Raw genomic sequence first — 26,687 nt, forward strand, 5'->3', positions numbered from 1 at the left:
TGAAAATTGTCCACTGTCGAACACATAAACGAATCGTCTTGATGGATGGATCGGACTTATTAGTCTGAGAATCTACCAGTTTCCGAAAACGTTTTTATTCGTAATCTCAGTCACGCCCTATGTCGTTGAAACAGATGCAGCCAAATAACGCCTTTTCATGCTGTTGTGTATGATATTTCAAAAGACCGTTTCACATTGCTCACGATTACAATATTTGGGGTATATTGTTAACTGCCAGTTCTCCTTTCACTTCGTCATTCCTAAAGTGTCCTCCCACTATAAAACCAAGAAAAAAAAATGCCTCCACTGTCGATTACCACCACACCATTTCCCCCAGCTTTTTATGGATTACAATTTACGGTACTTCAAGCAACACACACAAAGCCAATAATTAATACCCGCTCTGGCGTGAAATTGAAAAATTAATCATAGTCTGCATATGTTCAATTTACCGTCAGATACAACAACTGGGTCCTATTTTTTTAATTCTATATATTTACATTATGATGTCACAATTTCTTCTATTTTACTAAATTAATAAATGGCATATTTGATTATAGATGCATATTCTATTTCACACCCTTCAATGTCAGCTCAGATGTATTCCTTCAAACACAGACATACTTGTTCCATTCAGACATTTTAACAGATGATCCAGTGGTACTTACTCCAAAAAATAATACACAGTCACACAGAACTTAATTTATTTGAGGCACAAACTTATTTTTAATACTTTATTGCATTGAATTTTAAAAGCTGTCTTTCTGTAAAATTTTTAAGTACATATAAACAAAAATCTGTTATTATGGTGGGTTTTGTAACATTAAAGCTGGCAGTATTCTATAATCACCTGTCAGATAATATTGACCAATCAGATAACAGTGTATTCTTACTGTCTGCCAATTAAAACAAGTTGATGGTCTAACAAATAAAATATTAAATAAAATTTGGTTTGTAAGCTCATATACAATTCAATGCCAAATTTAAAAGAAAGTAAATTAAAATATTTGGCAGGATCATTTGAGATATTGTCTATATCAAAAGACTAAAAGAATTAAGACAGAAAGTTGATTAATCTAAATGAAAAACAGAAGGGACTAAAAAGTGTTCAGTTTTGACAGGTTTACAATTGCACTGTATATCACCCTCATATATGTATATTTTAAACAGCTGTGGATAGACAATAAATATATTTTAAAGGCTTTCCTCATCCTAGTCACGATTTCAGGACTTTTAGTTGGGATTTCCTTTACTCATCACTGAGGACCACAGGGCAGTGCAATCCTGAAATCAGGGCTAAGACTGACAGGGAAGCTCATTGATAACAGTAATGAAATCAGGGCACAGACCAACAGGGAAGTGTCACTAACACTCCCAAATTTATAACTATATCTCCAACCATAGTACAAGTAAATTCATTGCATCTTCATCTGGTTGAGATGTCAGAATTAGATCTATTTTCAATCATTAACTGACCATGATAATGTGTGTACAAATATTTTCACTTTTACAAAAATTTTCTATAATATTCAACTTTGTTCTAAATCAGAATATATGCCTATAGATTATTCTAAAAAAACTGTAAATAATGCCATTTTGATACACAGTAATATAGACCCTGCTATGCTATCCAACAAAATAAAAGTCATGAATTTAAATGTAGTCTTAAATCTGCAAAGGAGTGTGCAACAACATTGTTAATTAATTCGAAACGATTCATGGCTAAGTAATTGGCTTTCAAATATGCAAAATACATATTGATTTTCTTAATTTTGATTGGCTCAATTTAATATGGTTTAAGTTTTATATTTTCTCTTGAGTGACATCACTAATGTCCTAGTAACCACACTCAAGTCGCTTCTTAACGGCTTTGATTAACTCTGGAAAAACAGAAGTCATAAAATGTCCCTTGTTAGTGTACTTGTAGAGTTCTGGTGACAGCTGGTTGACAATTTCTTGCTGTTCTTGCCATGGGATGAATGGATCATCAGTTGAACCAAACTGTATTATCCACTCAGTGTTCTCTTTGATTTTCTTCCACTCCCAAGGTCTGGAATAGTAACCTAAAGTAAATGTTTTACATGTATTAGAAATAATAAAAAAACTCTATTGTTGTCTTATCTAAACATCACAATTATCGTGTTCCCATCTGTTTTATATGTATATTGACCTATATGCAGCCCGTTTGTGTCTTTGTAACATTCTAATTTCCATTATTATAATTATATACACAAGTAATCTGAACACTAAAAATATTAACTACCACGGGTAATTCAAATCAGCATTTCTCAATTTATGGATGAAATCATTGTTGTGAAGTCATATTTTACCTGTAATTCCTTGCTTTGACAATTAAAATGGTGGACAACATTAATTACTCACAGGATTTTAATTTTGCTATTTTCACTGATACATGTAAGTAAAATCAGCTAAATTAAATCTACATGAACATGTAAAATAACAATACAACTCATTGTTACCTTGACAAATTTTTGAAATAAAAACACAGGGAATATGCTGAAAATATTAAAATGAAATGTCAGCAAAAATAAATGGTTTTACAGTATGGTAATTAAAAAGTTGAAAGTTTAGAGAATAAAAAGTGATATAGAATAGAAGTTAAGTTAAGTGCCCTGCACTTGTGGAACGCTTTTATCTGCAAGTATCTTGCTGTTAGCCCAGACTTCCCCTTCAACCAAATGTTTGAAAATCAGCTAAATTTAAATACCTAAAAATTTTAGCATCATAGTTTGGTAGGTTACACTAACTTAGGGGGTATCCTTCACCTATACACTATGTGGTTCAGGATGAATAATTGTAACCCCACATGAAATGATCAAAACCACAAAAATTTCATCAAAAAAAATTTAAATTTGGTTTCCCAGAAAAATAAAGTACATTGTACCTACTCAGTGACAGCAGACTTACCGCTTTCTTTCTCTGTGTCATCACCAAGATCAGTTACACAAGAAGATACCAGAACTATGCCATGAACTTTGTATTTCTCTGCATACCTGGTAGAGTAGACGGAGTGTGGAGTAAAGTTAAGGTATGTACATCATGCAATGGTTAATGATATACCGTACTTACAGTAGTATTCATTTTAAAATTTAAGCTGAATTTTCACCCAAACCTGAACAGTTATATCATGCTGTGGGATAATTTAAATATAATGCAAAAATATGAATATGGAAGTTTCATAGTTGATAATTGAAAGCCATCTGCATATCTGAAGCTGTATAATTTATAATAATACAATACTGCATTTGCTCTTTTACAAACTCAAAAGTTAACATGGCGTCTACAGGCATCATTTGTTTACATTTATGAAAACCAGCATGCAAATGTCAGATAACAAAAATTATGCTTACGGATTTACACTAGCTAATAATCACCTTTGACAATATTACCCATAACAGTACCGTAGTTGTTTTTATTAACAAAATCATATACATATATATGTATATATATATATGTATATTTAGTAACTAAATCAAGGAACAACAACAGTATTTTATCTCATGATGCATATATATGAATAAAATGAAAAAAACAAGTATGACTGCCTATTGGATATCAACTTCTAGTATTGCTAATTTCAACTGTTATTTACTTGCCTTTTGGCAGCTTCAGCACCAGAACTGTGACCAATAATAACCGTGTTCTCATCACACTTCAATTCATTGTGCATGAACGGTATCCAATATTTCTCTCGTGCAATTTCTGGAAATTATAATTCAAGTGAGATATAACAAAATGAGGACTACTCAAACACCAAAAAACATATATTGAAATATTTTGTTATGTTTGTGATGGAAGTCATTTGATGTAAAGAAAAAAATGAGTTTTGTACAATTTTAATCATTTCCACACAAAAATAACTCATTACATATATACTCATATACATGATTTTTACTGTACATGACTAAAAAAGCATAGACATTTTGAACGTTTTTGTCTATAATATCTTTTTAAATGCAGTTCTTTAGCTATTAACATCCAATTTTTGGCATCAGAATGATTTTCATCCTGAATTTTGGTCCTCCAAGCATCTCAATACATAAATTATCTAACCGCTGTTTTTCATAGAAGTTTGGGTGAAAAATCTTCCATTTTTTTTTTCGCTTGAAAATACAAGGGCAATAAAACTTGATTTTCAAAAATACAGGTTGCTTAAATCAGATGGTTCTTTTACAGCGAGTGTGTGCATTATTTGAACGACTCTTGTATAAGGAGTCTCCAACTCCTAGTACAAACCAAATATAGTCTTCCTGCTTAGCGAGTGTTGTAGAAATATTTATGATGCTTTACTCAAAGACACACAAAAATAAACACATGAAAAAAAGAAGAAAAACCACTGAAGACTATACAATTAGAGAAAATGTAAATACACAATAAATTTGCCAAAAAAAGCAAATTCCTACAATCCCATATTACAAATGCAAACTTAGTACACATTCAAAGTAAACATTATTATCTCCAATGATTTGGGATTTGGTAAAAATGTATCTGAATTGAAAAGCTGTGACACTGCCATCATGCAAAGTCAATAAAAGTATCTCTGATTAGTGGATTAGATTTGCAAAACCAGATATCAATGGTCTATAAATTGTAAACAAATATTATGCAAATGTCATTGATCACGAAAGTCGCCAATTGCAAAGTGTCTGGTTATATGAGAAATTCAAAATAACTATTTAAATCCAGTTGACCAATCCAACAATAATGATGTGGCAGCACAGCGAGTATAAATTAATAGTACTAAATAAGTCAATGTTATCCAATCAGAAAATAGCTCAATTTGAATAAGTAGGCAATCACAGACACTACCTCACATTCAGATATTATTTAAGGCATTCATACCCAATATTGGAATGTTGAGCTCTTGAGTTACACAGTTACATATTTGAATGAAGGTTCAGGGCTGGTATTTACATATATTTATGAATAAATTTCTACAGTTTTTTTTTTATACTTTCACTATCATGGGTTCATGTCATCAAGGTACAGTAAATGGGAAATGTTAAAAAAAAAAAGCCTGAAAAATGTCAAATGTTGCATTTTTTATTTTCACATTGTCTTCTATGGTAAAATTATTTCTTCACTGCTGTTCATTGACATGTACTGAAAATGCCTGTTTCAATTGTATTCAATGGGTAGTTAAACCCCGCAATGCATTGTACATATGTTCAGTAGTGTGAAGGGTTCGGACCTCCCTTAAATATAACACTCACCAGGATCGGGCATATCTCTAAGGATAACCTCGGTGTCGTTTAACTACAATGAAAAGTAACATACACGTGTGATTACATTCTAACCAAGTAAAGATATATACAGTATGGCGTGCCAACATGCATGCAATCATGGGGGTAGCCTTCACGGTTCGATGAACGCAACTATTTTTGCTGGGCTGGGCATATTATTCAGTTTATTCTATAAATCCTACCTCTTGGAACCTATCCCTCGCCCAGGAATACCAGTTTGATGTTTCTACACTGCCTCCACCGTTGCCAGGAAGTATAACTATCCTTTTCATTATGCTACAATTGTAAGAATTTACAGCTGTCACAGATAAAAACAATCACACGTGAATTAGATCGCGTAAACACGTAAAAAGGCTTCCGGGTTCATGAACCCACCAACACAGCCTCGTACGAGATGGTTTGTTTACAAGAGAACTTTCTGCCTATTTTGCATTATTTGTTTTGAATATTTCATTAATTAGTTCATTAATAGTAAATAATATTTGTGAAATTTATAAAAAAAATGAATTAAATGTGGTTTTATATTGATTAATTTGCTTGCAAAAGAATTATTTTAGGACAAGACTATCGTCGCCATTTTGATTTTCACTTTTCTTAGCAAAACGTTGTGTGTATATTTAAAAGACCCCTACACCAACTTTAATTGACGTGGTTGCTTTAATTAATATGCATTGTGGATAGTCGCTAGATATATAACATTGGAAAATTTACAGATCCTTGAGTTTGATGTGTCATAGTGCTAGTTTTACATATAGACTTGACGCTGCTGCTTGCTTGCTATAAGCCACGTATCTCACCGTAATCTCCTTGACCAAGTGGTCACGAAGGACTGTTTTTGAAGAAGAACTAACTTTACAGTCAACATGGTTTTGGCGGATCTTGGAAGAAAAATCACAACCGCTCTCCGGTCGCTTAGTAATGCGACGGTCATTAACGAAGATGTGGGTAACACTTAATGTATCTTGTGTAAATGATATATGTATATTTTCCATATGGAAAGTTCGTCATAGATGTTTAGCGTCGTTTTTTGTCCGGATAGGTCCTATGCTATTTCGATAGACGCGGTAGCGTCATTGCCCAGAGCGGGAAACAAAGCATATGATCACCCGGCCCCAAAACGACGTGAAACCACGGCTAAGTCCGTTCCTGCATTGCTTTAACCAGTGACAGAGTATGTATTTGTCACAAAGTCTTTCGTGCTTTAGCTACAAGACTAAAGAATAAATATTATTATGTTTATTGCTAGACCACCGTAATAATCACACGAATGTGAGTAAATATGAAAAATTTACCATAAATGGTTTGATGCATTGCTTCTTTAGCGTGAAATAAGTTGCACATTTAATTTGTGACCATGATGGTATTATAGGGATAGAATTTAAATACTGGTAGTACCTTCCATGGTATACTCATTGTATGCTTTGATAATAATTTATTTGTAGATTTTTTCTTGAAATTCTACGTTCCCAATCCCACACAAACTATTTACCTGAGGATAAAATACAACACGAGTGTGGATTCTAAAACACATCCTGTATTACAAATCATAATGGTTTTTTACACCCGGGAACTGAAATTTGTGCATGTTTAATTCTCTGGGGATTTATGGTAGTCTAAATAAGAATGAAGTAACTATACATGTATGAAAACCATTTTGTCATTCTACCACTTAGCTGCAGTTTTGTAGATACTACCCTATACCATGGCATGCCTATATGAATCACAGATTCACAGTCAATTCGTCCCATTTCACATTTGTCCCACAAGTCGATTTATCCCTATTCATGTGTGTGCGACTAACTGTATATAGTTACTGACATGCTTGCAAAGTACGACTACCCAGCACAACCATATTAATATATGTATAAACTAATAACACGTACATTGCAAGTATGGCTTATTTGTATTATTTAACTAATAACTCTAATAACACTTTCAAATAAGCTCAGTCTATTACATGTGAACTGTAAAAAAAAAAAACATTGAAAAACAATTACAAAATAATAAATATATTGCGTTATTTTTATTTATGTTTTATGTGTAATCAACTTCAGGACGAATTGATTTCGGGACGAATAAACTTGTGGGATGAATCGACTTGGGACAAATGACTAATGTGATTTGGAAGAAATCAATCGTCCTGCATCACCATAATTGGCCATTCTTGTCTATTATCACATGGAAGTCAGTGGAAAGTTACTTCTTACAATATGACATAACAATGTAAAGTGATAGATATGTTCCGGGGCCATGGATTTCTACGCTACATACCAGCTGAGTTTTGTTCGTAAAACAAGACGAAATATCGCCACATGCAATATGTGATGATTGGTCTTGCATAGCATCGACTCTTCGAATATAGCACTGCGGGTTGTTCATATTATTATTATTATTACAATATGATCTCATTTTTGACTGAAACAGACATTTAATTATAGTACTTTCTTTATTGCTAGGTGTTGAATTCTATGCTGAGTGAAATCTGTAGGGCATTGCTTGAAGCAGATGTGAATATCAAGCAAGTCAAAAAACTTAGGGAAAATGTGAGATCGGTCATCGATTTTGATGAGATGGCTGCCGGTTTGAACAAAAGAAGAATGATCCAGTCAGCTGTCTTCAAAGAACTTGTAAAAGTAAGCAAACATGTAGTTTACAGTGATCTCATGGTAACATTCATATGTACATGAGTTTAATATGCACAGAGAATATGATTCAACCATGTAGCAATAGATTATGTCAAATTAACATGATTGGTAACAACATTTTAGTTACTCCACTTCACATTGTTGATCATTTTGCTTTGGGAAATATTCAAAATAACTTGGGCTATTAAGATAATTCTGAAATGAGTATAAAATTGCACAATTTCAGAGATTTAGTGATATTAATGATACACCCAGCTTGAAGTCAACAAGCACACTGATAAGTTGTTGGAAGGTGGTTGTCACAGGATAAGCATTTATGTGAATTTTATAAAGTACTTGTACGGTACTGTGAAATCAGTTATATTAACATCATTTTAATTGCGTGTAATTCATTTTCAATTTGATTCTAAGACTTGTAAAGTATTTGTTCACTGGTACAGGACATGTAACCCTGACAAACTAATTTGTTATCCCTGTAGTTGGTTGATCCGGGAGTGAAAGCATGGACACCAGTGAAAGGCAAACCTAATGTTATCATGTTTGTTGGTTTACAAGGTAGTGGAAAGACAACAACATGTACAAAGGTATTAACTTGTTTTGTATTATTCTTGCTGGTGTACATTGTAGTAGTATTAATTCATTGAGATGAGTCAGAACAAGGTAAGCCGTCTTGTGTATCACTGCTTGTTAAATTTATTTACTGTCATATCATGCTTCATTTTACTCCTTGACTTCATTCACAGCTTGCTTACCATTACCAGAAGAAAGGATGGAAGACGTGTCTCATATGTGCAGACACATTCAGAGCAGGTAGGATTACTGTAATATTCTTTATTGTCGCTTGGAAATTATTTTTGTTATTTTCACTAAAAGGATGATTCAGTGAAAATAAAATACTATTTTTGTATGTTTGACATTCATCTCGCCAAAAATCACAAAATTTAATAATTCTACAGTGTAAAATGTTTTTTGGTTACTTATCCTATTCTTCTTCTTCTTTTTATTATAGGTGCCTTTGATCAATTAAAACAGAACGCCACAAAAGCCAGAATACCCTTTTATGGCAGGTAAGCATGCAATATACTTGTTGTAAGATCTACATGTATGTGTAATGTACTTCTAGTAACCATGGCAATCAAAACGTTTGTAAACTTGGTAAATTCACCTGGAGCATAACTTGTAGCATGCCTTCTGAGTTCATGCCAGACTCTTAGTGCAAGCATGTAAAATAACATAAAGAGTAACAGATTACTGAAAGTGTCAAAATTGTAGAGATTAAATATTCCTAAGTGCCACTGTTTACTGTTAAATCATATGTTGTCCTCATGGTGTATTTATTCTCACCCAACAGTTATACAGAAATGGACCCAGTGGTTATTGCAGCTGAAGGCGTAGACAAGTTTAAGAAAGAAAACTTTGAGATTATAATAGTAGATACTAGTGGTAGACACAAACAAGAAGATTCTCTATTTGAGGAAATGTTACAAGTATCAAATGTTACAGTAAGTCGTGTTCAATATTTTGCTTGCTTTATGTAGTCACCACTTGTAAAATTGTTTTTGGGAGGGAAAAAGTTCTTTAAGGCTCCCTCACTCCTAACCTGAACCCTAACCCTAAAACTCCACCCCCACAATGTAATTTATTATGCTCCTCAAATTAATTATAAGTGTCCCAAAGAGGGGTATATACAATTGTAATGTAGGAGGGGTACTGTAAGGGCAGGGTTAGGATTAGAGTTATGGGTGAGGGGGTCCTAAGGAACTCTTTATCTTTGGGAAATTGCAGAATGACATTTTGCTCAAACTTGCCATTGGTGGTGTTGTTACAGACAGCAAAGTTTGACCTGATTTTCTCATCTGATTTAGTTCATTATGTTTTTTTTTAAATTTATACTTGACATGCTATGCATGTTTAAATAATCTTCTATCTTTACTTAGAGAAATCTGCTCTCCACCTTTGGAATTACTCTTGAAAAATCTGTGTGGAATTCTGGCCTCACGGCTTCATTCCTATCTTGCTCAGTGAGAAGCGCTTGAAATATAATACATGTAATGCTGCCATCAAGGCAAGAACTGGTGATAGAATACAAATCACATAGTGATAGTTTTGTTAACTTGTGTATTACATGCATCTCCAGACTTGCCATGTACATGCTATTTGTCCTTATTTGTGAGAATTTATAATTCTATATTATTCAATATTAGGTATCACTGAGCTTATCATAAAGGATCATTGTGTTATGAATTGATGTATTCATCATTCATTAGTATTTCATTATTTTTTTTTCTTCAGAGCCCAGACAATGTAATATACGTCATGGATGCCACGATTGGTCAAGCTTGTGAATCACAGGCCAGGGCGTTTAAGGAGAAAGTAGATGTGGCGTCAGTTATCATCACCAAATTAGATGGTCATGCCAAGGGAGGTGGTGCCCTTAGTGCGTAAGTAAATGCTCATGTCTTGACTTGTCCAACTCATACCCCTAGCTCATTATACTGACTGTTGTACTGTTGTAAGCAATTCACTCAAGCTCCCATGTTTTCCTATTGATTATATTGGTTAGCATACCTTCTTCTTCTTAGGTTGACTGTGTATTATTTACTCATCTTTCATTTGCACTCAATCAGTGATGTTTATTCATTCCATTTAGTTATGATTCAAATATGTGAACATATCAGTCACCACCACATATATGAGAACATTGGTTCCATCAGTATGTCAGTCTTGGAGAATTAAACCATATCACTATATGAAACATAAATGTGTGCACTCCACAAACACAGTGATGGTTTATGTGTGTTTACTTTTTATGTGCGGTACGTAAATATAGCTACCAGTTATTACCCATTGCATTATCTTAGCGCTCATCTATTTATTGTTTTACAGTGTTGCTGCAACCAAAAGTCCCATCATCTTCATCGGTACTGGAGAACATATTGATGATTTTGAACAATTTAAAACCAAACCTTTTGTCAGCAAACTGCTTGGTAAGTTCATTTATTTTCTACAAACAAAAATTTTTTTTATTGGTAAAAGAAGATCTAAAAACCATCTTCAGTAGAAGTGCATAAATCATTTGTAGAACTTGTAATGCAAAGCATGTCACCACAGTGTTCTCCACAATCCAAATTAGCTGGTGGGCGGCCTAATTAGCATAAATTTGCATATCAATTTGCATATCATTTACATACAGCATTCTCGCATTTATGACATGAACTGCAATACACACTAAGTTATTTACTATTCTCTTTTTAATTTAATTTTAATAATTGGAACATGTTACAATTTTTTGAAATACAAACAGATTGGTCACTATCAATATTTACGAAATGCAAAAAGTTTGAAATCGGTGATTTATGCGTTCGCAAATTATTCTGCGTTCATGAAATGCAATTCGAGTAACCAAGAGCAAGTACAAAACATAATTGAGTTATAATGTAGAAAATATACGAGATGATTTGCCCACGAAGCCAAAACAGACAATTTGTCAAAACAAAATCCATAACATTTTTATTTGTGGCATCAGTACTCACCCGTGCCGACGGACGGTAAGATGCATTTACGCATGTACGGCCACGATACGTTGCGTTTTCACACATTTTTATGGAATTCAAGAAAAAAATGCTAGCAATCGGCAAAATAAAAGAATCTGATATGTTCTCGAAAGATTAGACATAAAAAAATAGATAAATTGAAAAAAGTACGTGGAAAAGATAACTAAAATATTATTCAATTACAAATACTCGCGGTAAACTAATCCAGCAGCCATGTTTGATGTTTATTACCGCTTTCCGAATTCAGTACACGAACACCCAGAATGCGCTGTTCCCCTATGCAACTTAGATACTAAATCGTTACAGCGCCAACAGCGGTGGGTAGCAGACGGTCGTTGAATGGGGTAGGCCAAAAGGTCATCAGTTTGCCTTCTCCATGCTGTTTTCACCATGAAAATCGAGCGAACGTTGTAAATACGGCTAGAATTAAAATTTTTGTTCGAATTTACATGCAATCTGCTAATATATTTGTTTATTTTCTGTGCATATACATTTCGTTCGTATTTACTTCTTTTTTTCGTGATCGGAAGACGATTATTAAAAATACAGCTGTAAATTGAAACCACTGTAGTTGCGTATGGTGAGCAATAAGTGGCAACAATGTCGGGCGACAATGAATTCAAGCGATTGACACATTGCCATGAATACACTTGATAACTGCTTGCAGACTTCCAATGGACATTGTTTATGTTTGGACTGTTGAAACAATAGCAAAATAAAGGGTTGGGCAGCTACTCTTTTGTTTAGGCTTGGGAAGAACAATGCAAGCTTTTTACAAATAATTTCAGCTGGATGTACGTTGGTGGGCGGGTGTTGAGAGTTACTGGGCGGCCGTAAAACTTGACGGGCGGGCCGCCCGCCTAAAACCCCTTGTGGAGAACACTGCACTAAAAATATCACCAAACTTTGCCTGTGTTCACCCTTGTTGTTTTTGTTGTTGACTACTATATAGAGTATTCAGTGTTTTGCTCTGGTTGAGAAAAATATGCATCCCACAGGGACAGTAACATTCATTGCAGATATGCATTCATGTAGGTAACCCAGGTAACAACATCTGGAAATGTGATTACATATACATGTACAGTCAAACCTGTGTATAACAATTTTTTTTTTAGACAGGTGGTCTTTATATAGACTATAATAGTGGTTGATTAATTCATTTTTTGAATAAAAATGTGACATTTATCAGTTTGTAGAGTAATCTGTCGGGTATTTGAAAATGGAAAATAAATAAATATACATTGTTTGTCTTGATTAACTTAAAAATGTCAGTGTAGAGACTAGTATAAAAGACGATGCATGCAATCATCTGATCTTTGTACACTTGTTTATTTGACCAAACTTGTGCCAAAATGATGGTCACTGGTCATATCAGACAGGTGGTCTTACAGCATGTAAATTGCACTAGGATTCTACAGTGACAACTGCACCACAACCAAACACTAGTATTATGGTATCTGCTTTGCATTTGCTCAATGTCACTGGAATACTGTTATGTTTAATTCAAGTGTACTCAAAGTTCACAACTAGTTGTTCCTTTACCCCATGAGCAAACGGATCTCTGCTATCCCACCATTCACAGAAAACTGTTGAATGTTTCCTTTCCACAGGCATGGGTGACATTGAAGGTTTGATTGACAAGGTCAGTGAACTCAACCTAGATGACAATGAAGAACTTATTAACAAACTCAAACACGGTAAGAAAAGAGTCCAGGTCTAATTTGCAAACTCAATAATTTTCTTTCTCTGTCTTACTTGTGATATTTTGCTTTGAGCTCTCATTCCACTATCAGCTTGATGTGAAGAATGACATTACATTCTTTCATATGACCACTTCCTAGTGTTTCAACTGCCAAGTGAGCTTTCCATTCATAACATAGCTCTGTGGAGTATATTGTTTCATGTTAGTCAAAAACTCTACTTTCTATTTTATATAATGCCTATTCTATATGCATTTTTTGTGGTAGATGACCAAGGGGTAGCTTAACTATTTCTTTTTAACATATTGCATGTGTAATAAATAGAGAATGTACTTATACATAATGTGCCAGCTTTGAAAAAAAAGATGATCTGGCAAATCACTATCTCTCTAATACTTATGGTTTTTCTTGCAAAATTGTAATATTTATAGGTACATTGACATCTGTAATATTTATAGGTACATTGACATCTGTAATATTTATAGGTACATTGACATCTGTAATATTTATAGGTACATTGACATCTGTAATATTTATAGGTACATTGACATCTGTAATATTTATAGGTACATTGACATCTGTAATATTTATAGGTACATTGACATCTGTAATATTTATAGGTACATTGACATCTGTAATATTTATAGGTACATTGACATCTGTAATATTTATAGGTACATTGACATCTGTAATATTTATAGGTACATTGACATCTGTAATATTTATAGGTACATTGACATCTGTAATATTTATAGGTACATTGACATCTGTAATATTTATAGGTACATTGACATCTGTAATATTTATAGGTACATTGACATCTGTAATATTTATAGGTACATTGACATCTGTAATATTTATAGGTACATTGACATCTGTAATATTTATAGGTACATTGACATCTGTAATATTTATAGGTACATTGACATCTGTAATATTTATAGGTACATTGACATCTGTAATATTTATAGGTACATTGACATCTGTAATATTTATAGGTACATTGACATCTGTAATATTTATAGGTACATTGACATCTGTAATATTTATAGGTACATTGACATCTGTAATATTTATAGGTACATTGACATCTGTAATATTTATAGGTACATTGACATCTGTAATATTTATAGGTACATTGACATCTGTAATATTTATAGGTACATTGACATCTGTAATATTTATAGGTACATTGACATCTGTAATATTTATAGGTACATTGACATCTGTAATATTTATAGGTACATTGACATCTGTAATATTTATAGGTACATTGACATCTGTAATATTTATAGGTACATTGACATCTGTAATATTTATAGGTACATTGACATCTGTAATATTTATAGGTACATTGACATCTGTAATATTTATAGGTACATTGACATCTGTAATATTTATAGGTACATTGACATCTGTAATATTTATAGGTACATTGACATCTGTAATATTTATAGGTACATTGACATCTGTAATATTTATAGGTACATTGACATCTGTAATATTTATAGGTACATTGACATCTGTAATATTTATAGGTACATTGACATCTGTAATATTTATAGGTACATTGACATCTGTAATATTTATAGGTACATTGACATCTGTAATATTTATAGGTACATTGACATCTGTAATATTTATAGGTACATTGACATCTGTAATATTTATAGGTACATTGACATCTGTAATATTTATAGGTACATTGACATCTGTAATATTTATAGGTACATTGACATCTGTAATATTTATAGGTACATTGACATCTGTAATATTTATAGGTACATTGACATCTGTAATATTTATAGGTACATTGACATCTGTAATATTTATAGGTACATTGACATCTGTAATATTTATAGGTACATTGACATCTGTAATATTTATAGGTACATTGACATCTGTAATATTTATAGGTACATTGACATCTGTAATATTTATAGGTACATTGACATCTGTAATATTTATAGGTACATTGACATCTGTAATATTTATAGGTACATTGACATCTGTAATATTTATAGGTACATTGACATCTGTAATATTTATAGGTACATTGACATCTGTAATATTTATAGGTACATTGACATCTGTAATATTTATAGGTACATTGACATCTGTAATATTTATAGGTACATTGACATCTGTAATATTTATAGGTACATTGACATCTGTAATATTTATAGGTACATTGACATCTGTAATATTTATAGGTACATTGACATCTGTAATATTTATAGGTACATTGACATCTGTAATATTTATAGGTACATTGACATCTGTAATATTTATAGGTACATTGACATCTGTAATATTTATAGGTACATTGACATCTGTAATATTTATAGGTACATTGACATCTGTAATATTTATAGGTACATTGACATCTGTAATATTTATAGGTACATTGACATCTGTAATATTTATAGGTACATTGACATCTGTAATATTTATAGGTACATTGACATCTGTAATATTTATAGGTACATTGACATCTGTAATATTTATAGGTACATTGACATCTGTAATATTTATAGGTACATTGACATCTGTAATATTTATAGGTACATTGACATCTGTAATATTTATAGGTACATTGACATCTGTAATATTTATAGGTACATTGACATCTGTAATATTTATAGGTACATTGACATCTGTAATATTTATAGGTACATTGACATCTGTAATATTTATAGGTACATTGACATCTGTAATATTTATAGGTACATTGACATCTGTAATATTTATAGGTACATTGACATCTGTAATATTTATAGGTACATTGACATCTGTAATATTTATAGGTACATTGACATCTGTAATATTTATAGGTACATTGACATCTGTAATATTTATAGGTACATTGACATCTGTAATATTTATAGGTACATTGACATCTGTAATATTTATAGGTACATTGACATCTGTAATATTTATAGGTACATTGACATCTGTAATATTTATAGGTACATTGACATCTGTAATATTTATAGGTACATTGACATCTGTAATATTTATAGGTACATTGACATCTGTAATATTTATAGGTACATTGACATCTGTAATATTTATAGGTACATTGACATCTGTAATATTTATAGGTACATTGACATCTGTAATATTTATAGGTACATTGACATCTGTAATATTTATAGGTACATTGACATCTGTAATATTTATAGGTACATTGACATCTGTAATATTTATAGGTACATTGACATCTGTAATATTTATAGGTACATTGACATCTGTAATATTTATAGGTACATTGACATCTGTAATATTTATAGGTACATTGACATCTGTAATATTTATAGGTACATTGACATCTGTAATATTTATAGGTACATTGACATCTGTAATATTTATAGGTACATTGACATCTGTAATATTTATAGGTACATTGACATCTGTAATATTTATAGGTACATTGACATCTGTAATATTTATAGGTACATTGACATCTGTAATATTTATAGGTACATTGACATCTGTAATATTTATAGGTACATTGACATCTGTAATATTTATAGGTACATTGACATCTGTAATATTTATAGGTACATTGACATCTGTAATATTTATAGGTACATTGACATCTGTAATATTTATAGGTACATTGACATCTGTAATATTTATAGGTACATTGACATCTGTAATATTTATAGGTACATTGACATCTGTAATATTTATAGGTACATTGACATCTGTAATATTTATAGGTACATTGACATCTGTAATATTTATAGGTACATTGACATCTGTAATATTTATAGGTACATTGACATCTGTAATATTTATAGGTACATTGACATCTGTAATATTTATAGGTACATTGACATCTGTAATATTTATAGGTACATTGACATCTGTAATATTTATAGGTACATTGACATCTGTAATATTTATAGGTACATTGACATCTGTAATATTTATAGGTACATTGACATCTGTAATATTTATAGGTACATTGACATCTGTAATATTTATAGGTACATTGACATCTGTAATATTTATAGGTACATTGACATCTGTAATATTTATAGGTACATTGACATCTGTAATATTTATAGGTACATTGACATCTGTAATATTTATAGGTACATTGACATCTGTAATATTTATAGGTACATTGACATCTGTAATATTTATAGGTACATTGACATCTGTAATATTTATAGGTACATTGACATCTGTAATATTTATAGGTACATTGACATCTGTAATATTTATAGGTACATTGACATCTGTAATATTTATAGGTACATTGACATCTGTAATATTTATAGGTACATTGACATCTGTAATATTTATAGGTACATTGACATCTGTAATATTTATAGGTACATTGACATCTGTAATATTTATAGGTACATTGACATCTGTAATATTTATAGGTACATTGACATCTGTAATATTTATAGGTACATTGACATCTGTAATATTTATAGGAACATCTGTTATGATTTTGTTTTCAATTGTTTGAAATAAACAACATCATTTGCATACTGAACATTCTACTATACTGCGATTTAACGAAATTGCTAAAATTTCTTCACTATCTTCATATTTTATGTAATTCTAGAAATCGGGCTTACTTTCAAGTCCAAAACTAACTAATTTACAACTTTCCTTGAAAAGGGATACTATTATTATATTTATCTGAAAGATGCATGGAACCTCATTTTTACGACACCACCCATGAGATGCAGTGGGCGTTTTTTTTTCAGATAAATAACGCTTTGCAGGCAGGTCATGAGCTCATTATTGTGACCAATAAATGCAATCAAACATTGCCTCCTTCAGGTGAATTTACGCTACGCGACATGTATGAACAATTCCAAAATATCATGAAAATGGGACCTTTCAGTCAAATAATGGTAAGTTGTAATTTGTATTTGTATATTTGTGACTAAATAGTGAATATCTCACACTGTCTTAGCATGTGTTTACTATAATTTTTTGTTGATCTACCGTATATTGTCTAATATGCAAACAAATTGATATTGTAATTAATGAGTTTAATATCAACAGTGAAATTACCATGGGACATTTGGTGTACCGCACACTGACCAATCTGGTGTACCGCACACTGACCAATCTGGTGTACCGCACACTGACCAATCTGGTGTACCGCACACTGACCAATCTGGTGTACCGCACACTGACCAATCTGGTGTACCGCACACTGACCAATCTGGTGTACCGCACACTGACCAGTCTGGTGTACCGCACACTGACCAATCTGGTGTACCGCACACTGACCAATCTGGTGTACCGCACACTGACCAATCTGGTGTACCGCACACTGACCAATCTGGTGTACCGCACACTGACCAGTCTGGTGTACCTCACACTGATCAATCTGGTGTACCTCACACTGACCAATCTGGTGTACCTCACACTGATCAATCTGGTGTACCGCACACTGACCAGTCTGGTGTACCTCACACTGATCAATCTGGTGTACCTCACACTGACCAATCTGGTGTACCTCACACTGATCAATCTGGTGTACCTCACACTGACCAATCTGGTGTACCGCACACTGATCAATCTGGTGTACCGCACACTGATCAATCTGGTGTACCGCACACTGACCAATCTGGTGTACCGCACACTGACCAATCTGGTGTACCGCACACTGACCAATCTGGTGTACCGCACACTGACCAATCTGGTGTACCGCACACTGACCAATCTGGTGTACCGCACACTGATCAATCTGGTGTACCTCACACTGACCAATCTGGTGTACCGCACACTGACCAGTCTGGTGTACCGCACACTGATCAATCTGGTGTACCGCACACTGATCAATCTGGTGTACCGCACACTGACCAATCTGGTGTACCTCACACTGACCAATCTGGTGTACCGCACACTGACCAATCTGGTGTACCTCACACTGACCAATCTAGTGTACCGCACACTGACCAATCTGGTGTACCGCACACTGACCAATCTGGTGTACCGCACACTGACCAATCTGGTGTACCGCACACTGACCAATCTGGTGTACCGCACACTGACCAGTCTGGTGTACCGCACACTGACCAGTCTGGTGTACCGCACACTGACCAATCTGGTGTACCGCACACTGACCAATCTGGTGTACCTCACACTGACCAATCTGGTGTACCGCACACTGACCAATCTGGTGTACCTCACACTGACCAATCTGGTGTACCGCACACTGACCAATCTGGTGTACCGCACACTGACCAATCTGGTGTACCGCACACTGACCAATCTGGTGTACCGCACACTGACCAATCTGGTGTACCTCACACTGACCAATCTGGTGTACCGCACACTGACCAATCTGGTGTACCGCACACTGACCAGTCTGGTGTACCGCACACTGACCAATCTGGTGTACCGCACACTGACCAATCTGGTGTACCGCACACTGACCAATCTGGTGTACCGCACACTGACCAATCTGGTGTACCGCACACTGACCAATCTGGTGTACCGCACACTGACCAATCTGGTGTACCGCACACTGACCAATCTGGTGTACCGCACACTGACCAATCTGGTGTACCGCACACTGACCAATCTGGTGTACCGCACACTGACAAACTGATACCATTGTGTATGCATTTGCCTCTCTGTATTGAAATTATTAAAGTTGCATTGTCGGCAAAATTTAGTTTGACTTGTGAACTCTTAGATATTATTTTTAGACAAAGTTCTTAAAAGTCTTTTTCAACAATACAACATTGCTATTCCCCATTGAATTACAGTTCATGTTAATACTGTCTTTGTGATGACAATGCAATCTTTCATCTCCAGAGCATGATTCCTGGATTTGGGTCGGATTTTCTGAGTAAAGGAAATGAACAAGAGTCCATGGCAAGGTTGAAAAGATTGATGACAATAATGGACAGTATGAATGATGAAGGTAAGGACCTAACAAACGTACGTACGTACAAACGTACTCTATCCAGTAATATTTAAATATTACACCAGGTTATCATGCGAAATGTACATCTATTCTCAGAGGCGGGGCTATGTCACAGAACATGTTGCTATGATGAATACAACTGTAAAATGTATTTCTATGGGTTCTGTGAAAACAGCTAAAACCATGAACAGCACAAATTTAATTTTTGGAAAATCCCAAACAACCAAATTATATGTTGCACATGTAGGTGTAATCTTGTTACGTTGTTCAGAAGAGTCTCAACGCTAGTTTTCTGAGACTTTTCAACCTTGTTTTCACTGGTTGTGGTTGTCAGGCAATGAAAATGTCTGGATGTTCGCTCCAGAGAGTAGATAGATAATTTCTAAGTTCTGTGGTTGCTGCTTTTATACTGAGAGCATACCTATGACAGAAAAGAGGAAGACATTTTTATTCACGGGCTTGTTAAATATTTCCCAAGAAATATCCAAGTATTTAAAGGGTGGATATTGATATACATGTATTATGAATTATATTATAAGTATATTTTGTACTTTTGTATGAATCAAAATATGTTTTCCATATTTTACAAATTTTCAATAAAACCTAGATACCTACAAAACAAAATCAACATTTTGATACAGAACAGGATGATAAATATCCTACAATGGTATATTCTTGCTGAACAGAAATGTATCAGCATTGACCAGCCCTCATACACAACCCAATAACTGCTATTGACATCCCATGTTGATGTGTCATGATAATCTAGTGGCGAAAATAATAAAATTGAATAAACTAGACAAAGAATTAATATGTTCTGTCAATACCTGGAAAAAATTTTGTTTTGGATTAGAAGTTTAAATTTGTTTGTGGATTGCATCCTTTGCACCTAGATTTTCAATCCAAGGTTAACCGTCCCAGTTTAATTATTGTAACAGCAGCTACATAAGGCCTCGCAAAAAGAAAAGTTTCTGGTCAAATGATTTTTCAATAATGGAGTGATTTGGCATTTTTTGCTAAAATATTTGACTGTACACAAATTTTGCAAGTTTTTCAATTTGGCGCTTAGCAGTTAAATTAGTCAAATAAAAAATCAGTCCACCCTTTTTTTAGTGTTCAGCATGCTGTCTAGAAACTTTTCATTACATTATTTTTAGCTCCGCTGTCGACTTTGTCGAGCGGAGCTTATCATATGAGTGATTGTCCGTCGTCGTCGTCGTCCGTCGTCGTCCGTGTCAATGTTTTACTTTTTCGACTTCTTCTTGAAAACTACAAGCCTGAATGCTTTGATACTTGGTGTATATGTACCTTGGGTAGACCTCTCTCAGATTTGTTCATTTCATGATGATATCTTTAATTCTCTAATTTTGGTGAATATTTTTGTCATTTTTGGTAAAAACTGATATTTTCGACTTCCTGTTAAAAACCGCAAGTCCAATTGCTTTGATATTACATATATAAGTACTACATGTGGACCTCTCTCAGATTTGTTCATTTTGTAATGATATCTTCAATTCTCTAATTTTGGTGAATATTTTTGTAATTTTTGGTAAAAAGTGATATTTTCGACTTCTTGTTGAAAACCGCAAGTCCAATTGCTTTGATATTACATATATAGGTACTACATGTCAACCTCTCTCAGATTTGTTCATTTTGTAATGATATCTTCAATTCTCTAATTTTGGTGAATATTTTTGTAATTTTTGGTAAAAAGTGATATTTTCGACTTCTTGTTGAAAACCGCAAGTCCAATTGCTTTGATATTACATATATAGGTACTACATGTGGACCTCTCTCAGATTTGTTCATTTTGTAATGATATCTTTAATTCTCTAATTTTGGTGAATATTTTTGTAATTTTTGGTAAAAAGTGATATTTTCGACTTCTTGTTGAAAACCGCAAGTCCAATTGCTTTGATATTACATATATAGGTACTACATGTGGACCTCTCTCAGATTTGTTCATTTCATAATGATATCTTTAATTCTCTAATTTTGATGAATATTTTTGTAATTTTTGGTAAAAAGTGATATTTTCGACTTCTTGTTGAAAACCGCAAGTCCAATTGCTTTGATATTACATATATAGGTACTACATGTGGACCTCTCTCAGATTTGTTCATTTTGTAATGATATCTTTAATTCTCTAATTTTGGTGAATATTTTTGTAATTTTTGGTAAAAAGTGATATTTTCGACTTCTTGTTGAAAACCGCAAGTCCAATTGCTTTGATATTACATATATAGGTACTACATGTGGACCTCTCTCAGATTTGTTCATTTTGTAATGATATCTTTAATTCTCTAATTTCGGTGAATATTTTTGTAATTTTTGGTAAAAAGTGATATTTTCGACTTCTTGTTGAAAACCGCAAGTCCAATTGCTTTGATATTACATATATAGGTACTACATGTGGACCTCTCTCAGATTTGTTCATTTCATAATGATATCTTTAATTCTCTAATTTTGATGAATATTTTTGTAATTTTTGGTAAAAAGTGATATTTTCGACTTCTTGTTGAAAACCGCAAGTCCAATTGCTTTGATATATTATACATATAGGTACTACATGTGGACCTCTCTCAGATTTGTTCATTTTCTAATGATATCTTCTGTTCTTTAATTGCCATGTGCATTGCTAACAGCGGAGCTATCTCAGCCGACAGGCTGCTTGTTAATTAGAGAAGTGTAACTTCCCAAATCATGTTTTAGAGCATACATATTCAGACATATTGAAACCTAGGGCTGATTCTTCTCTCCATACCAGAACTTGATAGCAGAGAGGGTGCTAAATTATTCACCCGTAGCCAAGGAAGGATACAGAGGGTTGCCAGGGGAGCAGGTGTCTCTGTCAGAGAGGTACAAGAACTATTGTCACAATATCAGAAATTTGCTGCTATGGTGAAAAAGATGGGTGGCATCAAAGGATTATTCAAAGGTATCTCTCACGTCCTTTTGAAATCAACATATTGTTATATTTCAAGAACACTACGCTGACTGGAATAGAAGGCAATCAATCATGTACCAGTTATCTGATCTCAATTACAATTACTTATGCTTTAACTCTTTATTACATGTATTATGGTAACCTGTGCGGAGCACACAAAATGCATTCACAATCTGCATGTGATCTGTTGATTAGGAAATTCAGGCTGGAATGCAGACAGGTTTATAAAACTATATTATGACATCCAAAAACAGTCTATGCTGCTAACTAAATATCTATTCACCCACAATGTTCTCTATGCTTGTTATAAATTTACATCATCATTTACTTTATTTAGGTGGTGACATGATGAAAAATGTAAACCCATCACAAATGATGAAACTAAATCAACAGATGGCAAAGATGATGGACCCAAGGATATTACATCAAATGGGTAAGACCATTGTGTTATGCTCATTTTAAGTTTTCTACTCAATTTGTGTATGGCTTTTAGTCCAATACGTTAATGCAATAAGAGTGTTGTTCAAACGCTACCGATGGTTGTGTGTGCAAAACTTATCATTCCTTATCATTGTCAGAAAATGGGAACTTATGTTTTGATCTCTGTGCAGCCGTGCATTTGTGTGTGCATTGCCACGTGTACTTTGGACATGCCTGGATTGATCATCATGCAAACTTCACATATATATCATACATTTCGGGATACATATGCATCTCCATTCGTTTTGCGATCAGCTTCACGATGACTGAATTGCAGCCATTTTTGTGCTAAAATCAATTTCTCCAAAAGTTGAACCGGATCTTAGTCATATAAGAATGGATTTTGTTCAAACTTGATACAAAGATCAAACATTAATGGGACCTTGATGCATGTCATTTTGTTTTTCAGATCAAATTCAAAATAGATGACTGCAGCCGTATTGTTTTAACATATGCACATGTTTTCATATGACAATCCAATCCAGTTGTTTTTCTGATCAGATTCGAAATGGCTGACTGGTGGCCATTTTGTTTCTGACACATTTTGACCATTCATGTTCAAAATTACTATATTTCTTAAACTCGCAGGGACTATGTAATGTACATATTACTCAGCCTGCAGTGTGAATTTCTTCACATAGCCCCATTTTTCTCATTGCCAATCATTGACCACAAATTTGTCATCTTTTTTTTCACTCCAGGTGGTATTGGTGGACTTCAAAACATGATGAAGCAGTTCCAGGGTGGGGGAGGACCAGGAGGTCTTGGAGGCATGATGGGTGGTATGGGAGGAGGTGGTGGTCCCAGCAAATAACATTACAACCTTGTGTTTTTAAAGCGGCAATAGCTGTGATTAAAATATATGCATTGAGATGACCAAATCTCAACAAAATATTGTTTTTACACACAATTACATGGACAAAAATCTACTCTAGCCTATATCACATAAAATTCAATGTGAAAACTAACGGTCGAGTAGTCGCCATCGTTGAATTCATTCACCGGATGGGGATCGTAGAAAATTATGATGCATTCTATTATATGAAGTGAAACATAAAATCATCAGTAAGAAAGTGCATCAGTGGCTTCGCCTCTGAGGATGGTGACATATTTGATATGAATTTGTAAGTTGTATTGGAATCTCTGAGGTTCACTTGACAAAGCTGGATTTCAATAAATGCCGCCCTCTGGAGACGTAGACGAAACATGGACGTGGACATCTTCTTTCACTTGTAAGAGATTTAATGTACAGCCATGATATATAGTGTACATGCCATTCAGTGTCCACATATCAGCGATGACCATTACAAATTGGTACTATTAAAACTAATTTATTGATAATAAAATCTGAGAAAAAATGGATAGTTACAGCTATTGCCGCTTCAACTGAAATGTCAAACAACCTCTAATGGGTGAAGACAATTTCAACTGACCATCTATTGCTCCTTTGAAAAAAACAGGAATGCATTGTTCATTACTGACTTGCCATATGGTTTATATCATATTTATCTATCCTGTCTGGCAGAACACATTTTTTTACCTCAACAGGCTTCAACTATTTACTGAACACCAGAAACTTGGTCAGCGTGTTTATTAAACCTGCGTGGATGAGAGAGAAATTGAAATAAAATTCACAAATTGAGATTTTATCATAGTTGTTCATTCCAAGGAAGTGCAATATTTGAATGGTGTGTACTGGGTACTCTTAGAGGTACAGGTCATTTTAAACTGCCTGCCTAAAAGCATGTGTGCACATAAATGTTAGGTAATTACTTCAGTAAGTCACTGTCACAACAGCAACTGTTGATTTTTTTCATTTGTGATGTGAAGAGGGGATCAAATATTTGTATGCCATAATTGTAACATGATAAAACCCATATCTTCCCACCTTGCAATAAAACATAAATATTTGCAGATGTCTTACTGAAGACTTTCATGTATATTGTCTCTTTCAATGACACTACATGGGTGTTACTTTTTAGTCACATGACAACACACCCTCACATATACCTGACCAACCATGTTTTACAAAATCAACATGACCAATTAGTGCTCCTTATATAATTGTATTGTCATTGTATACATGGTCCACATTGCAATTTCTGATTGAATTGAACCGCAAATGAACAAGACTCCAACAATCACAAAACTTGCCTGCATGTGCACCAACATAACTACCGTAAAAGTTTGAATCGCGATATGGGATGTGCTGCAATGCTTGCATAGCAACATACTTTCTGATTGGCTCTTATAAGTTGTTTACAGACAAAAATAAAGTGTACAAAAATGTTTTGATCCGGTTTTAATCTGATATGCCAGTTTTAAACTTCCTCAATTGTCAGTACGTGTTGAAATAGGTGGTATTCTCGCAATTGTGGAACTGCCTGTGTCTGCAACCTTGTAGTTTTGCCTTTGCCAGTTTATTATATAATTGATACACTCAAGCTAAGTAGTATGAATATGTAAGTCAAGGAACTCGTCGGTTGTGTAAATACCTTTGTTAAGCTGTACTGTGAGTGTGTGGTCGCTGTACCGGATGTGGGCACTCCTTCAAGTAGTTCTGGCGATCATCCTTCAGACTGAAGATCAAATTACATCAGTACTTTTAATGGTTGGCCATAATTGTTATTGCCAGTTAACAATGTTACCACAAGTATACTTGTGTAAAAAAAAAAGTAATATTAGCATAAACTATCAGTGTTGGGACTCGACCTTGGGTCCCATTCTTGTGAACAACTCTCGACTAAATATAACTTTCGCTCATCTGCATTATACAACAGTTATTAAAGCTTGTCAGTTACTTGACTACAGTTTTTTTCATCATCTCTTTATTAATTAGTCATTTCAAGAAAAATGTACATAAAAATAATTGTTTATATATGTATAAAAACATAAGTGTCTGTTTGGCCACTGTTATATTTCTGTATTAAAGTGTCCAAGCCTGCATGTTTCATTGATATAGAAGTTTCTCCGGTAAAAAGCCTATACTTGTATGCATTCAAAGGAGTGTGCACAATAATTCACGTTAATGAACTATTGTCATAATAATTACCACTACAAAATACCTTGCATTTTGTTTAGCAATAGTACACTCGCGTTTCTCAGCCACTTTATTTTGGGAATTATAATTCTTATTTTGCCATTATAGTGATTTTTTTTAATCATTCTGTTAAAGTTTGAG

The 26,687-nt window shown here is 33.8% G+C and overlaps 2 protein-coding genes across 2 annotated transcripts; one reads left to right on the top strand and one right to left on the bottom strand.

The window, feature by feature from the left end:
• Positions 1-1,458: 1,458 nt before the first annotated feature.
• LOC100378703 (serine hydrolase RBBP9-like) lies at positions 1,459-5,617 on the bottom strand. Its single transcript, XM_002731621.3, has 5 exons — positions 5,447-5,617; positions 5,235-5,277; positions 3,618-3,723; positions 2,929-3,014; positions 1,459-2,063 (listed from the first exon to the last, which is right to left on the bottom strand). The coding sequence occupies exons 1-5, from the start codon at positions 5,534-5,536 to the stop codon at positions 1,837-1,839; spliced, it is 552 nt and encodes a 183-aa protein (XP_002731667.1). The 5' UTR covers positions 5,537-5,617; the 3' UTR covers positions 1,459-1,836.
• A 305-nt stretch (positions 5,618-5,922) lies between these two features.
• LOC100378555 (signal recognition particle subunit SRP54) lies at positions 5,923-24,711 on the top strand. The gene is made up of 14 exons (XM_085492266.1): positions 5,923-6,205; positions 7,721-7,897; positions 8,389-8,493; positions 8,653-8,719; positions 8,919-8,976; positions 9,261-9,411; positions 10,202-10,350; positions 10,796-10,896; positions 13,074-13,160; positions 17,973-18,046; positions 19,968-20,076; positions 22,847-23,017; positions 23,364-23,459; positions 24,208-24,711. Exons 1-14 carry the CDS (start codon positions 6,128-6,130, stop codon positions 24,318-24,320), a joined length of 1,536 nt encoding a protein of 511 aa, XP_085348392.1. The 5' UTR covers positions 5,923-6,127; the 3' UTR covers positions 24,321-24,711.
• The last annotated feature ends 1,976 nt before the right edge of the window (positions 24,712-26,687 follow it).

The sequence above is a fragment of the Saccoglossus kowalevskii genome, chromosome 2, assembly GCF_978046115.1.
Source record: "Saccoglossus kowalevskii chromosome 2, keSacKowa6.1, whole genome shotgun sequence".
Lineage (NCBI taxonomy): Eukaryota > Metazoa > Hemichordata > Enteropneusta > Harrimaniidae > Saccoglossus > Saccoglossus kowalevskii.

Excerpts from the sequence above, each read along its gene's own strand:
- LOC100378703 (XM_002731621.3), bottom strand. The coding sequence starts at position 5,536 with ATGAAAAGGATAGTTATACTTCCTGGCAACGGTGGAGGCAGTGTAGAA. Across the intron at positions 5,278-5,446 it reads CGAGGGATAGGTTCCAAGAG|TTAAACGACACCGAGGTTAT; the intron begins GTAGGATTTATA and ends TTTTCATTGTAG. Across the intron at positions 3,015-3,617 it reads GGTGCTGAAGCTGCCAAAAG|GTATGCAGAGAAATACAAAG; the intron begins GCAAGTAAATAA and ends CTACTCTACCAG.
- LOC100378555 (XM_085492266.1), top strand. The coding sequence starts at position 6,128 with ATGGTTTTGGCGGATCTTGGAAGAAAAATCACAACCGCTCTCCGGTCG. Across the intron at positions 7,898-8,388 it reads TCTTCAAAGAACTTGTAAAA|TTGGTTGATCCGGGAGTGAA; the intron begins GTAAGCAAACAT and ends TTATCCCTGTAG. Across the intron at positions 9,412-10,201 it reads TACAAGTATCAAATGTTACA|AGCCCAGACAATGTAATATA; the intron begins GTAAGTCGTGTT and ends TTTTTTCTTCAG.